The sequence below is a fragment of the Lynx rufus genome, unplaced genomic scaffold, assembly GCF_022079265.1.
Source record: "Lynx rufus isolate CCGP_SWC_20201006 ecotype Redwood Valley unplaced genomic scaffold, mLynRuf1.p SCAF_16, whole genome shotgun sequence".
In the NCBI taxonomy this organism is placed as follows: Eukaryota; Metazoa; Chordata; class Mammalia; order Carnivora; family Felidae; genus Lynx; species Lynx rufus.
The window spans coordinates 26,338,306-26,354,678 of NW_025814830.1; the positions used below are offsets into that span (position 1 = coordinate 26,338,306).

The window sequence follows — 16,373 nt, forward strand, 5'->3', positions numbered from 1 at the left end:
TAAAAATTGCTTCATATTAATAAAGATCAGAGAAGTACAAATATGAAATTCAGGCCCGGTAATTTTATGCTCCATTACTTAAGTTACGTCTACTGCAACGTTAAAACTTTGTTTCCAAGTGAACAGCAGGCAGCTGCCCTGCAAAGCTAGTATATTGCGACCCCCAGTGAACCCTGAAACAAACACAGGTGTGACAAATGCATACCAATGATAATTACAGACCTTCAATACCACAAACTTGAACTTCACCAAAATAGATAATTTTTACTTAATAGCTACTCTCAGGGTTGTAATCAAACATACCTACACATGAGTGTTTTGTGAAACACAGTCTTCCCGAGAGCTAATTAATAGTTTCTTAGCAAAACAAAATTTCCAAGAGTTTACCATAAAACACTTAATGGTATTTCAGCGATATACCCTGTGACTCCTTTGTTTTACCAAGGAGTCAGCTCCCTGCTTATCTTATTCGGGTCTAAATGGAAAGTTTAAAGGGGGATTCCGTGTTCACAGCTGTTTGGAACTTCAAACCCCCCTCCTCCACTTTTTTATTTAGTGGTCAAGGTATTCTCTTCACAGCAAATACGTATTCCTTTGCCGTTCTCTCATTCGTGCATATATATTCGACGAATAAAATATTTACTGAGAGCCTGGAATTGTATTCCAGCCCAGACCCTGTTCTGCCCACTTCACACAGGCAAGAGGAGGGGACAGGATGTGAACAAGCAACGGAAACCGTGTCAAAGGGCGACAGGTGTCATGAATGAAAGGATGGGGCAGTGGCATGGAAAGTAACACCCATCCCTCTGAAAAAACACTGGAGTCCTCAAGCCAGTTTTATTCGGGAATCTGAGGGATGGAAAATGGTGTCTCTACTGTCCCTGACCCACTGGGAGTTACTGGCAATACCACAGTATAGTTGGTAGCTATAGATTAGACATGCTAAAACCAAGATAGGGAGAAATAAATCACAGTATAACTTTCTAACGATGCTTTTTCTTGCATGTGATCAATCAAACACGTGACCATGTGTCATACTGCACACAAGCTAAGCAGGTTTAGCGGAAAAGTTTGGAACACGCTCCTCTTTTAATAGATGAGCCTAACGTTAACTTGACCTTAAAGACAGCACTCGTACGTTCAGGGTCAGTGAGTATTTACAGGCCAAGAAGAACAAAGAATATTTATTTTAAGCGGTGTATGGTACAAGGCTATTTGCTCGACAAAGAAAGGCAGCCCATAAAAAATGTCTGCGGCCTGTGCATTTTTGGCAGACAATTGCCAAGGTGTAGTAACAGCTAAATTAAAAGTGACTTTGGGGGCACCTGCCTGGGTGGCCTATTCGGTTAAGCACTGACTTCGGCTCAGCTCATGATCTCACGGTTTGTGGGTTCAAGCCCTGCATCGGGCTCTGTGCTGACAGCTCAGAGCCTGGAGCCTGCTTCAGAGTCTGTGGCTCCCTCTCTCTCTGCTCCTCCCCTGCTTGTGTTTGGTCTCTCTCTCTCTCTCTCTCTCTCTCAAAAATAAATAAAAACATTAAAAAAATTTTTTTAGAAAGTGACTTTGGATGACAAACATCTGTAAAATAGTCATCAGACTCTGTGGTTTTTGTATTACATGGAACAGACACTGGTAGCCAAGAAAACAACTTTATAAATAGCGTAATCAGTCTCGTCTCTAACGGTTAAGAACAATATATGGCACTTAGTAGGTCTAAGCAAATATCTGTTAAAGGTTCACACCGTTTCAATTATACAATCTGGACTTGAATTAGTTCCACTCAAAGCGAGTGTTTTGCTTAGGTAAGCTGTGCCTTTTCCAGTGTTAACTCAGAATAAGAATGCTTTTTGACCATCACTTGATCAAAAATAAATCTAAACGAAGTCATCATTCAATTTGTATGAGAGACTGTTGGTCCCTCCAGTGGCTACAAGGCAATCCTGTGGAATGCAGCTCTGCAGACCCTATTGACAATGGCAATGAGCATGTTCATAACAATAATAAGGGCTTGTTTTAATAGAACGTTCCACGCATTAAACACATTAATGACCCATGAAATAACTGTTTTATCTGTAACACATTAGGCAACATTGCTAAAACAATGTATTAATTGAAAGTCTATTTCTCTAAATGTAAGATTTTTTTAAAGTATAAAAACGGCATGAAAGTCATTTCGTAAAAACAAAAATAATTCACCTTCGAAACTGGAGCCACAACAAATGATGGTGTGAAAAAGTAAAACTTGGAAAATAAGCCTGGTAATTTTAGATGTGCCATTTTGCTATATTCCCATTTCTCTGGTCAAAAGTGGCATCTGTGTATAGAGGGTGACCTCAGAGTCTTATGAATATTTTAAAAGCTTTTAATTTTCTTCTGGGCATGCGTTTCTTCCATAGGACGTTTATCTCTCTTTTTCTTTTTCCTTACTAGGTACAGAGACTCCCGTACTCAAATACACCTCCCTTACTTCCATCCTCTTCTGGTCCCTCACGCTACGTTTGATATTACCAGAGCGACCAGAGTAGCATTTTCTATAAACATGTGGTATCACAATGAAATCCAAAGCAATATCAAACTGAAAATGTCAGTCCTCTAAACATGAAATATAATGTATGAAGAAAAAGTATGTGAATTATCAGTGTGTTTTATAAATTCTCTTTTGGGGGGCATACAAAATATCAGACCAGAGACAATTATTTTACTGTCTGTTTCTTGGATATCAAAGAGAATTCTGAAATTCATCAAAGCTAACCTTCTGTTATGTACAACAGGCTAAGCTGAAAAGAATGTTAACAAGTTCAATTTTCATTCAATCAGCACTACTGCTCTCTGAAATGTTTCATTGCAGGAAAGAAATAAAAATAATCTATATGGTAATTATGAGGATGAATCCCCCAGTAACTTTCAGCTACATGAAAGGTCAGTTCTATTCAAGATATTTTATCAGTCCCCTGCACATACTCCTGTCCTGTCATTTTAAATCTGAACAGCATTTTATTTTCCCATTTACAGCTACCTGCAGAATTAAGTACTTAAGCCAAATAAGAAAAAAAAAAAAAAAAAAAAGAAATGTTGAACGCTGGCAAAGGCTATAATAGCACAGAGATAAATCGTTCAGCTGCTCTCTCTCAAGCCTCTAGGGCTGCAGATTTTTCTTCTCCTGGTGCACTGTGGGTATTCAAAACTTGTTCAACATGATTTCATTTCATTTCAGGCACTGCCTGAGAAAACTAAATTACAGAATCAATCATACAGAAGGTCAGAGTGAGACTTCATTACAAGTATTGCATGCTTGCATGAATATCTTTCATTTATGACTGACCCAATATGTCACAATAGCTGTCTAGTAAAAATAATCCACTTTCTGAAATTGATGTACTACTGATGTCAATGCTACTCAGCAGGCTGGGCAGATTATAGAGAGGTGTTAAAAAAAAAAAAAAAAAACCAGCCAACCCTTTGGAGCGCACGTTGTAGATTTTTAGAATTGCAATCTTTTGTAGATTAAAATAATTTCCAGATGATCATCTGAACTGACAATAATGCTTAGAGGTAAAGATTTTTCTAACCAAAATACACTGCTGGCTTTGACTTGCCGACCACATCCTGTTTGAAAATATACACATCCGCCACAAGCAAATCAAGGTTGTTCTTTGAACTCACAAACGCATCGACATTCAATTTTTCAACAATTTGCTTCTGACTACGAGGGCATTATTTGCATATTTTGAAATGTGAATGCTAATCATTGGGCTCTTTTTAATCCCTCCTTTTTGTTCCTGCTTTCTGTTTTTAAATATGATGGCATAAATTTAAGGAAGATAAACACGTCGTGCTTGTTGCCAACAAAAATGCAGCTAATCAGTAATGTGACAAAACTGTCAGTCTTTCTAAAGGAAAACCAATGAAGCTCTGAAGAAAAGCTGGTTCGATACAACATAAACAAGCTGGCTTTTCTTCTTCTATGAGAGTCTTAATTCACCACAGCAAACCTTAACAGACAGCCATATTCATTTGGATAATAAAACTTCTTACTTGCATAAGGTATGAAATATCCACTGCACACTGGGAAGCCGAATGCATGATGTATAAAGTATTATTTATTATTTTTCTGGTGACCTTCCGAAGGGAAATCTCTGAGGAGCTGCTGTGGAGTATTATGATGTAGCCAGCCAACTCGGTACCCGGAGGGAGATATAGAAGAACCTTGACATAGCCTATTTTTAACCATGCCTCTGGCGATTCTGAATTCAAGTTTATAGGTGAACATGTCAGGTAGTGCATAGAACAAAGCCAACGACACGTTGTATTCATCATAATTCTGTCCAAGTACATTTTATTTTTTCCAACATTTGTGATTTAAAATCCCATGACATTTCTTCAAGGTGAAATTCTACTAGAATTTTCAACAAGATTAGTTTGTTTCAAGCCAAAATAAATATCACTCAGGTTCAGCGAAACTTCAGAAAGGCACCAATAAATGTGATGAGGTCCATGTAAATACCATGACAACAGCATGCACTTAGCTAAAGTACTTATACCCTTAAAAATCAATGAAATAATTCAACTGCTTTAGTGATTAGCAATACATTACAAAAGAAGCATTAAAAATTGAGTCCTCTCTCCCAAGGCCAGTCCGTGAAAGCATTGTTCTTTAAGTGTATGTGAATATCATAATTATTTTATGATTCCATCTTTAGTTCTTTCCAATATAGTAAATTCAATTGACCATGAAATGAAATTTCATAGTCAAAATGCCTCCTTTACACTTTTTTATAGCAGCAATAACAGTTTTATAGCTTTAAGGCAAGGTAATTCATCAGATGTTTAATTCAAAGGCAGATTCTTATATTATTAATAAATATTTACCAATTTAATAAAATACACATTTTAGCACGCATTATATGGTCTTTTAACTATTTCTGCAACTTCCATCGGCCTTGCTGAGCATCTATGAATAATGGTGAGCCCTGGTAAACTCCCTTGGTGACTAAACACCCTTTTTTATTTTTATGACTTTCCAGGCACCGCACTATAAGCCTGACTGTAGAGGAACAGAGGACAAGAACCCCCCATTCCAGTGTCAAAGGGACAAAAACGTAAGGAAGTCCACAGGAAACATTTGTGAGGGTGAGGAACATTTATGAATACTTAATGACCACTTCCTGACTGCTTGCTGCTTCTTTTCTGACAAAAAAGGAAAACTAAAAACCCGATGTTCAGCTCAAACACAAGAGATCACAGGCAAAAGAAAATTATGTTGCGTCAATCCTATTTGGGAAAGCAATCTTATATTTCAGAGAGCACGCTGAATCTTCACACTGCTAATCTACTACATACTTTGCAATCATCTGTTGTTATCTGGGGAATTAACAATGAAACCAATAAACATCATTGGCGTGGTCCTAATGTGCAGAGAAATATGTAAACAAGCAATAGGATTTGTTTTGTGTTATACCAACACATCTGTTTCATTTTATCAGGGTTAAAAAAAAAAAAAAGCCCTATAAACTATTAATCTTGTTTTAAAATGTCTGCTTAGTACCTCACCTAGATCGACACAAATGTATTATACACTATGATGGGGAAAAAAAAAAAAATCCCAGCAGAAGAGTTTAAAATACTTAAGCAGATTTACTCTGGTGATTGCTGACTATAATTGCACACTAAGAAAAATGGAACCAAAATTATTGCATTAGTGATCTTGGTTCTCTGGAGTGCCTTATTCCGTGTTTATGACAATAAATAACACAATTAGGTATATTTCACACAATAACTCACTCTATATTTTCCTCTGCTGGTGATAAGAAATTATTCTTCTTCCCTTTTTCCGTATCACAGTTTGAGATTTCATTTGAGGTAGGAACAGAACATGTACCATAATAAACATCATGTCACAATCCAACAAATGCAAAAGACCTCGGCACCAGATAAGGGCCTCCATTTCTCAAATCTCTCCTGGGCAAACTTCTAACTCGAGGACATCTCTGTGGTAAACCAAAGCCAAGGGAAGATTGGCTAATTCCAAGCCAACGAATCAGACTTGTTGAAAATCATTTCAAATCGGAAGGATCTTGCTGGGTCATCCTCCTTTAGGTGATCATGAACCAACCCATAACCCTCTTGTCCCTGCACTGAAATGGCACTAGGAAGAACAGTCCTCACGTCCATCAGTAGATAGGCGGAGCACGTTTCAGAACATAGACTCCTGGTCTTTACCATGAGAAGTGCAATGATTAAAAAAAAAAAAACACTTTCAAGCAATAAATGTAGTGCCTACCATATGCAACCCACTGCTATGAAGCACGCCATCTTGTTCCACGAGATTTCTTGAGATTGTTATGGAAGGAAGATCCAGGCTTTGAGGGGGAAACTGGGGTGTGAATTCACTTCCCTGGGAAGGCAACGGATCGCTGAGGCCTTGAAAGGGTAGAAGAACATCGGGCATGCCCAGGGCAGGGTCTGATTCTGGAGGAGGCGTGATAGGGGGGATTTCAAACTCCTCATCCCCGAGGCTTGGCGTATGGAATGTCTGCTAAAAGGAAACAAAACACAGACATCTTCATATTCTATTCCGATATCTTATTTCTCCTTGGAGGGAAGAAGAAAGATTTTGCATGAAAACACGGCATAGCTAGGCCAAATATTTATTTCTCAAATGAAAACATCTTAAACACAGATTTCCATATATAAAGTTTTGCTGATCATTCTGATTAAAGATTTAAGTCTCATTATCATATGGTTTTAATGGAGTATCAGTATTAACAGTTTTTTAATGCGTACTTAATTAGCAACATCTGTCTTTGTTGTTAGTTGGAGCATCAGAGACATTAGATTTGGCTATATAACAAATTGCCACTTTATTGATATGTTAGCGAAACAGCTCAAACCGCTTACATTATCCACATGCTTCATAAAATGCTGACGATTTTGTGGTGCACACACACAACATTAATCCAGGAGTGAACATTACACATGTTTACTTTCTGCCACAACATATAAAACAAGTAATATGAAATTGGTGGTTTGCTTTTTAAAGTTCCTTATGGGTATATTCCCAAGTGCCGAGAACGCTTCTATGGAAATTGTTACAGTTCAGAATACAAAATTTTACGTAAGGATTATCAGAGCATATATTAAAAGGTCCCAGTGCTTTTATTTTAAATAAAATAAAAAGGAGAGTTAAAATAATAAGGGGGACTTATTCGCTTTTATGATGATTTTAATGTGTATCTATCAGAACATTTTTAGGAGTCTTCAAGTCTGGAAGACTATCTATAGAATGAGCACAGAGATACACTGATATACATGTACTAACTGTACTGGCTCATTTACTTAAGCAAGTGTTATCTCTCAAGACCTAAGTAAATAAGGACCTTAGATCCTTAAAGACAGTGTTTTAAAACGGGGCCTTTTGATGTAAATGAGGGCTTCCATGTTCTATTACACCAACCACCTTTCTTAAAATAGAACTTAGATTGGTGGGGGGGCGGGGGGCAGTAGTCAAGGCCTAGGATATTCTTTTGGGTAGGGTGAAGGGGTCAGATATTCTTTCTAGCTCAGAGGATCAAAGCTATAGTTCATTATTAATACCATTTTTTGAAGAATTAACTGGTGCAAGTTAATTTGGATCTGCTGTAATCGGTTAAGAGAACTAATTAAGAATGGAAAACCATCATTCTTCGAACTATCAATGATGATACATAATAACCACTTGAGAGAAAACAGAAACAAACTGAAGGAAAAAAAAAAAAACATTCTGTGCATATAGAACCTGTCCACTGTTAATTGTATCTCACCAGAAATAAAGAGGTCACAAGCTATGGGAGTCTACGGTGGGACAGGTGAACATCTTGAGGTTCTCAGCAGATTCGACATATGCAAAAACATTATAGCACAAAAACATGTCTGAAAGCTAGAATGAAGTATTAGATTCCCTGACATATTTATTCTAATACTGACCCCCCAAAAGACGTCAATTTCTTACTGCGGTACCCCGAGTTCCCAAACACAAAGGGATGGATTGGCCACAAACGTGGTTGGCTAATGAACGTAACCCTATGGCTGCATTTGCCGTTATTTTGGCACTAATGTGGTCTAGTAACAGATGCAACTGTAATTTGTGACTCATTTGCTACCCCATTACTGCTTAATGAAATCTAACATATCACATTAACAATACGGATAAACACTCATTCTTGATATGTGGCATTTGGCTGTTTTCATTACCACTGTAATTAACACTTGAAATATTATTTCAATAAATATTTAAAGTACTTTAAAAATGGTCAGGGTAATCATGACACAGACAGAAAACATAAAGCAAATGTGTGAATTTCCAACTCAGAGTATCCCAGTCCCTGTGGCGTTATCTACAGGGCAATATCTATGTGAAGGGAATTGGTTTCAGGCACAATTTCGACTTCACAGCATTCAAACCTAAAGTCTTCCTGAATTAGTTTGCACTCATTAAAATGTTAAAAAACCAAATAAATTTACTTTTAACGCAATGATCGGGAAATTAGGCACATGCTGTAATGTGGCGCATTAACATTTACTTGGGCTTTATTTTTTGTTCAAGATGTACAGTGAAATCGTGGCGTAAGATTAGCTCTTGGCGGTCAAAATTAAGGAGGCTTTCACTTTTATTTTCGTTAAGGAACAGAGAGGTGTCTTACGAATAATGTGTCCCTATGGTATAATTTTTTCAAAAACAAATTAATTTTAAGTTAGAATTGAGTATATTGCTGTAGCATAACCTAATAAAGTGACATTATAGTAAATCACCAAGAAAATGCTAAAATGTTAAACCACTTTTAAAAGAGAGGTAAAGTTAAGCATTCCTTAGAGAAAAGAGTGACCCCAAACACCGGAAAAATCCGAGATTATAAAAATAACCACGTCTGGCACCAGTACCAACAAAAAAGACACTGACTTTTGTGACGCCGCCATCTGACCGCTATCAGGTTAGTCGTTCGGAGTGTATAGTGATTACTTTTTACGGATACTGGCTTTTCAGTGTTTACCTTGAACATGTTAAAATAGTATGTACATGGTTAAATACCATCTGTACTGAAATGTTCAAAACATTTGTTCCTTTTGATAAAAATGCAAATCTGGAGAACTGTTGTATCAACATATAACAGCCAATGTCTGACACGGTGAATTATCACAGCTGGAATTAAATTGTCTCTGAACAGCTGCTGGCAGTAGAGCTTTCATCAATGTTTGATTCAAATGTAGGGAAAAAATCCTACAGAATGAAACATCATGTTGTCCTTACAGATGGGGTTTGTGTTCATTATCACAAACAACACAGCAGCTAGTGCCAGACAATATCCCTTATGTAGGCGGTCTTCTTGGTTAGACAGATGATGGCCACTGCAGAAATGATTAATCTAGGAAATACCCTTAATCCTCGCTTCCCCATTTTTCTCTAATAATTTTGCAAACTTCATTTCTTTCATACCACTTCCTTCCCTGTACCAAGATCATTTACAAAGCCATTATGATTTCCATCCTCTGGGGTCAGGCTAGTTCGGTTTCCTGTATGTGAACGTACTTGGAAAATGAAGACTTTTTATTACGGGGACCACAAGAGGGAATGTTCCATTTGGACCAATTTCACCTGCTTGTTCTTGTTCTAGCATCTTAGATCTCATCGTTTTCCACTTGTGAGGAAACCGTTTTCTTGATCTAATCAAGATGGAGGTTTTTCTGGAAGGGCAGGCCAATGAGCTCAGACAGCAGCCCTAGGTCAGTGAGTAGGGAATGCAGTAAAAACAGCAACAAGAAGATGGTTTTTTTTGTTTTTTTGTTTTTTTTTCCATTTGTACCAGTAAGGCTGTAGACAAACCCAGAGCCATCATCCAGTCTTCCCTGCTATGACCAAGTCCTGGAGCATGGCCTTTCACTCATTCCATCTCTCTGTATTGATTGAACACCTACTATGTGCCAGGTACTGTAATGGTCCATGGGGACCTAACAAGAAAACGAAACACTCCCTTCACATCACTCCCACTGAAGACCCAAGAAACTATAATACTATATTCCCCCACATCATTTCCCAAACCATGGCAACTTAATGAAATTATCCCCAGAGCTTTGTGGAATTGAAATACTTTCTATTAAAAGTCTCTTCCACCCCCTAGTTTTCAAAATAACCACTTATTTGCTTAGATGCCAATTTGGAGAGACAGATTTTATGTGCTGTCTTACATATTTACTTTTGTTGGCATGTACATTTCTTTTCATCAAGAGATGTGTGTGAATTACTAACGTTCCTAACAGCCTCCGGATAAGTGACAGTCTTGTCAGGTCATTTTCTTTTCCAAAAGGTTTTTCTCCTCCAAAGTCGTTACCTTGCACCACATAAGAGAGATAAATTTGATACTCTGCTTTTCCCTTCCAGCCTTTTAAATGATCCAAATAACACACGAAACGTGAATGGACGCATGAAGACAGACACCTACCTCACTGGCTGCAAAGAAAGCACTGTTGGCCTCAGCCATGTTCATGTAGTTATTGTTGTTTCCAAACTGAAAGAAAACAGATTGTTTTACGTTAATATGCAGACAGATCAAGAATCCCGGTGGTGTGCTTAAAACTCAGATGGGATTTGTAAAGAATGCTAGTGTCACGAATTAAAAGAGTAGTTTCACCCGGACCAAATGTGAACTGTGACAGGTTTCGTGCTACATGTAGTCCGGCTGCTTCCCTCAGAAAATAAAGCACAGAGTCAAGCTAACTTGAGAATTCTGGGAAACGGGGTTGATTCTCATCAAGACTAACAGTGAAGGGAGACCACGACGAACCTTTGGCCGCCCGGTCACTAGTGGGTGTTGTTTACTGAACTGGCATTTGTGAGAGAGGAGAAGGAAAAGTTTCCAAGAAAACCACCTTGACACATTTTTACAGCATGTTGAGATTTCATAGCTCACTTTTCAAGAACAGATGTCACGAGTGTGAGTAGGTTAAAATGTGAATTAAAGGGAATAGAATCCAATTCCCAGGACTCAAATTCTATTTTCTAGCGAATGGGGTGTGGCATGAATATAAATAAATAATAAGACTAAAGAATATTTTTCAAATCTCCAAACAGAGTTGAAAACGATATCTGTATCCATCAGAGCTGTTGAAAACAGTGATATTTAATCTCTCGATGTAACATTAAGTGCAAAGAGGTTTAAAATATAAACGGAATCCTATGAACACAGCAATTTTTATTTAATTCCCTAACACAATAGCCCATTCATACCATCACAAATAAGACTGTATCAGCATTTCAGACGTAAGCTCTTTACTGCTAGAGACCTGTTATCAAAATGTAAAACTTGGATTTTGCCAGAAATGTATTTTCAGGTTCAGATGGTATAAGGAGGCGCGTTTTGTTGCTTTAAACATTCTGTTATCAGTCTGGCAATATGGAAAGGCTCTGTGAGCATAATTATCTGGGGCTATATTATTTTCACGATTTTATGAAGTGGTAAAAGAATGCCCTTCTTTTTGTAACGTGTACTGTTTCTTTCCTTCAGTGCATCAAGTAACATAAAGGTTTGGTCTGCAAAGGGTGAAATGTATACATCCATTCTCTCATGTAAATAGAGCTAGTCAATTATTTAAACTAAGAGGCAGGGAGCCTGGGTGGCTCAATCAGTTAAATGTCTGACTCCTGATCTCAGCTCAGAGCATGATCTCACAGTTTGTGAGTTCGAGCCCCGCGTGGGGCTCTATGTTGACAGTGCAGAGCCTGCTTGGGATTCTGGCTTTCCTTCTCTCTGCTCCTTCCCTGCTCTCTCTCTCAAAATAAATAGACTTTACAAAACATTTAAAAATTAAGTAAAAGGCATAACTTCCCCAAGGAGAGAGGGAGAGAGAGAGAAAAGAAATACAGATACACAGATAGATAAATGTAGAGAATAAATATAGACACATAGATATGCAAGATCCACATAATTCTCCTCGTAGTAAACCCACCAACACTTATTTCTAGGGGGCTCTCGGCCCCTGACTCTGAACCTGTAGGATTCGTGCACAGAAGCCCAACTGACATGCTACACTTTATCATGTCAGGGATCCAAGCACTAAGCAGGATTTACACAGAAGGCTCTAATGGTTCCAGAGTGCTGTTGTGGTCTCCGGAAGCAACATCCCACCCTGTAAAACGACTCCTAAATACATACTCACACAATGAGCTTCAGATTCATTTGGATAAACATCTTTATAAGGATTTCTGAAAGATGTATTTGTCAGCACTTAAGAGAGACCTTTACCTAGTTTCTCTGAAGGCACGGGATATCCAAAACGTGTGGGGATGGTTTCGCCAACACATACTTACGTCCAAACCCATCAAGGTGCGTATACGTTAAATAGGTACCGCTTGTGGTATGCCCATCATACCTCAATAAAACGGTTTTAAAATAATTTTAAAATGAAAAAAGGTACCGACGTGGGCGGGTGCGCACGCACCTGCACCTCCCGCCCACATACACAGACACATTTCCCCCCATTTTCCTACCATATTAAATGCATGCAAGCAAAAGCACAGGTTTCTGTCTGGGAATTTTTGATGAATTAATGATCCTAGAATTAAATCTCGGGGCCTCCGTTCTGACTATTCTTTTTGGATGTTTATGAGGACTTCGGTCACCATGTGCCTTCCAGGCACTCATTCCATGCCTCCCGCAAGCGGCCCAAAGCCTGCCACCCAGCTTTAACGTTATTTAAATGTACGTGTTGTCGGGGAATTAGAAATCCATTTAAGGAAAGCAGCTCATTATCAGAGAGTATTTTTTTAAGATTAAACTCACTTATTACCTAATAGCACCTAAAACAACAAAGAAAAATAAAATGGCTATTAAACTAAGGGCCTAAACAATTCAAAAAACAAATTAAGCTTAGAGTAAAATAAGAACTGGGTTAGAAATCCTCTTCTGAACAGTTAGTATGCGAATGTAATTACTGAAGAAACTACAGCTAATCAGCTGTGAATTGTATCCATTAATTAGTATTTGCCCTGGAGAAATGAGAAAAATCAGGAACGACGCTGGCACCGCGGTGTGCTGACGAGCCACGCGACGGCCGCGCTGCGTTTAGTCAAGCAGGTGGCTCCAGTGGTCCACGTAATTTGAAAAGCTCTCACCTGAAGTACTGAGCTGGAATTACAAAGCACTCCTTGCATATCTTTTGTATCTATAGCAGGCCTTAATTAATGGCTTTTAATTTGGAAACACTTGGCCATTGGGCGGGAACAGTTATAAACCACTTCAAATAGAAGCAAGGGTTGCTGTTCCACTGGGGGTAACGTATCGCCCCTACAAATATGGCCTCAGATACTGACTTGTGCACGGAAGGGTCTTTCTCTTGCACAGGTGGCTGGGTCCCTGCTTGAGCGTGGTAGGGTGGCTGGATAAAATACAGGCTGCCCAGTTAAATCTGGCTTTCAAATACACGACTTTCAAAGTGTAAGTATGTCCCATGCACAATTTGGGATATACTTATACTAAAAAAAAGTATTCTCTGTGATTCAACTATACCCCGCTATTGCGTATTTTTACTTGCTAAATTTGGCCACCCTACAGCATCGTTAAATTGATCAGGATGACAGGAATGCCACTTTCCATTTGATTTACCTTCTCTGGTAACACTAGCTTAATTTAATTTGCTTTATTTTAAAATGTGACCTATGAATCCTGCTTTACTCATTTTGTGTAAGAACAGATCTGATTCTGAGAGAAAAAGTGATCCTTTGGGGGCAGATCTCTAATATAATGACCTCAGAACAATTAGCTTTAACTGAATTGTGTACAATTAAATTTACTTTACGTTCGAAGAGACAGTGACATCGGTAAACAGAATATATTACAAAAAAATCCCTAGGTCCACGAGGGAAAGGGCCTTCACTGTGTTCACTGCTGTCTCCCCACAAACTGGCACCAATGCCAGGCATGTTAGAAGCACTCCAACACTTGCTGAAGAGAGAGGGAGGGGGAGAAAGGTTGATCACATTCTAATTACCCTGAGAGGCCTTCTACATACATTATTTCATTTAACTCTCCCAAGCAGGACTAAATGTAATTTATTTTCCCAAGAACAAGTTAGAAAAAAGGAAATTATCCCTATTTTATAGATAAATAGACTGAGGCTTCAAGGGGTCCATGCCCCAAATCATAGAGGTAAATACTGGAGTCTGGTACCCCTCTTAACATTTCAATAGGCACAGAACCTTGAATATTTCACTCAGTGATGAATTCAATGTTAGAACTTGGTTTTTATCCTCTCACTCAAGGCTACAGTCTCCCAGGAGGTGTTTCCAGGTACCTAAGTCTAGCAGAATGCTCTTTAAGAAAAGAGTTGCAGGGGCGCCTGGGTGGCTCAGTCGGTTAAGCCTCTGACTTCAGCTCAGGTCATGATCTCACAGTTTGTGGGTTCGAGCCCCGCGTCGGGCTCTGTGCTGACAGCTTGGAGCCTGGAACCTGCTTTGGATTCTGTGTCTCCCTCTCTCTCTGCCCCTCCCCTGCTTGTGTTCTGTCTCTCAAAAATAAATAAACATTAAAAAAAATTTTTAAAAAGAAAAGAGTTGCAGAGTTGCAAAGTCCATAAGTTTGAGAAAGGCTGCAGACTACCGCCCCTCTTTTATGAGTCCCTGTGCCCACTACACCAGGCAAATGTTCCGAGAAGTCCTGCAGCTCATTCATTCACAGCAAACACTTATTTATGTGCCTACTGTGTGCAAGGCACTGCGTTAGGCTCTGGCAACAAAACGGTGAGAAAGATGACAAAGTTCCTACCTGGACGCAGCTCACAGTTTTCTTTGAGTAGGAGATAGCAAACCTCCCCTTTCCCCCCATATTTGCCATGGGACAGACACCTCTTTTGGTTTCCCCCACAACAGTCTGCGGGAACACTTTGGGAAACCTTGTTCCAAACCCCTTATTGACAATATTCTTTTACTTTTCCCAAATACTTCTTACAAAGAGCTAACATCCTCATTTTGCACCATGGTAAAGTTTACGCCTTTTATGAATCACCTAAATAAGAATTTCTAAATTACTCATTCTGGGCTTTCGTAATTTGGCCGACTTCCAAGTTTTCTAGGTGGCAGCTCTCCACTGATGTTCCTTTGAAGATCCCCCAGTTCAGCCACACTAAGATTATTTACCGTGATTTCAGGAGTCAAAGCAAAATATTTCAAATCAACTGAAGGAACGTCAGGTGAAACAGAGTTACCTACGACGGAGAGCACGTAAAAACATTCCTTAATGCTTCTTTCTTTCAACGTTTTTTTTTATTTATTTTTTTTGGGACAGAGAGAAACAGAGCATGAACGGGGTAGGGGCAGAGAGAGAGGGAGACACAGCATCGGAAACAGGCTCCAGGCTCCGAGCCATCAGCCCAGAGCCTGACGCGGGGCTCGAACTCACAGACCGCGAGATCGTGACCTGGCTGAAGTCGGACGCTTAACCGACTGCGCCACCCAGGCGCCCCCTTAATGCTTCTTTCTTAAGAAACAGGCCAATTCCAAGTGTTTCAAAGAGCTTACACATTGGGGGAATGGTCACTGCGAGGCAGGGGCATTTATGAAGTACACTGGTGATGATCGGTCCTTTCCACTTTGATAGGCTCTAACAGATGTGATCCCCAAAGATATAATCCCCAAAGATATAATTATAAAGCAGGACAGAATTACTCTGCATGTCGAACTTCTGTATCTTAATAATTTCACAAAAGCACATCTTCATTGTACCTGGAGGTAGATTTGCTTTTGCGGCTTGATGAATAATTATAGCTTCGGCAAATACAATTTGTGAAGGACATCAATTAAAAAGGAGCATTGCAGGATTCCTAAAAAAATTTATTAAAGACCATCGTGTTCATGGCCTGTCTACCCGTGTGAAGTGCCAAAGTAAATTAATGGAGATTGTTAATTCTCGCTTGTCCAGAAAAAGGCTTGGAAGAAAGTAGAGCAGCCCAGACAAAACCCGTCTGTAATCACAAGACGGATACTTCGGCTTGATCAGTCCACACAACATGATTTTCACTAAAATTATTTTGACACCCATGTGAAGAATTGTGTAGGCTTCTAATAAAGCTGCATTAACTACAGGGTATCAAACAGCTAAATGGCACCAATTTAATCCTTAAAAAAAAAGATAATCCTTCGAATTCTCTTTCCTTTGTTCCCATTAGATTTGTTAGCAGACACCATCCAATTTGATGCCTCAGTAAGGACATCTGTCAAGTTGCTTACACAGATGAACTGCGCCATCACGGACCAAGTGCGCCAAAGTACGGTCACATGATGAGAAGGCAGTGCCTCAAAGTCCGCACACTCTCAAAGGCTCTGTTCGCTACCCCGTGGAAAAGAACTTACC

At 39.1% G+C, this 16,373-nt stretch overlaps 1 protein-coding gene across 1 annotated transcript in view; it reads right to left on the minus strand.

The window, feature by feature from the left end:
- TOX3 (TOX high mobility group box family member 3) overlaps positions 1-16,373 on the minus strand; it is a 106,250-nt gene that overhangs the window by 18,564 nt on the left and 71,313 nt on the right. The window contains exons 2-3 of the mRNA XM_047077444.1: positions 10,473-10,538; positions 6,281-6,535 (exon numbers count right to left, since the gene is read on the minus strand). Coding sequence (XP_046933400.1) covers positions 6,281-6,535; positions 10,473-10,538 — 321 coding nt within the window. The remainder of the gene's footprint in view (positions 1-6,280; positions 6,536-10,472; positions 10,539-16,373) is intronic.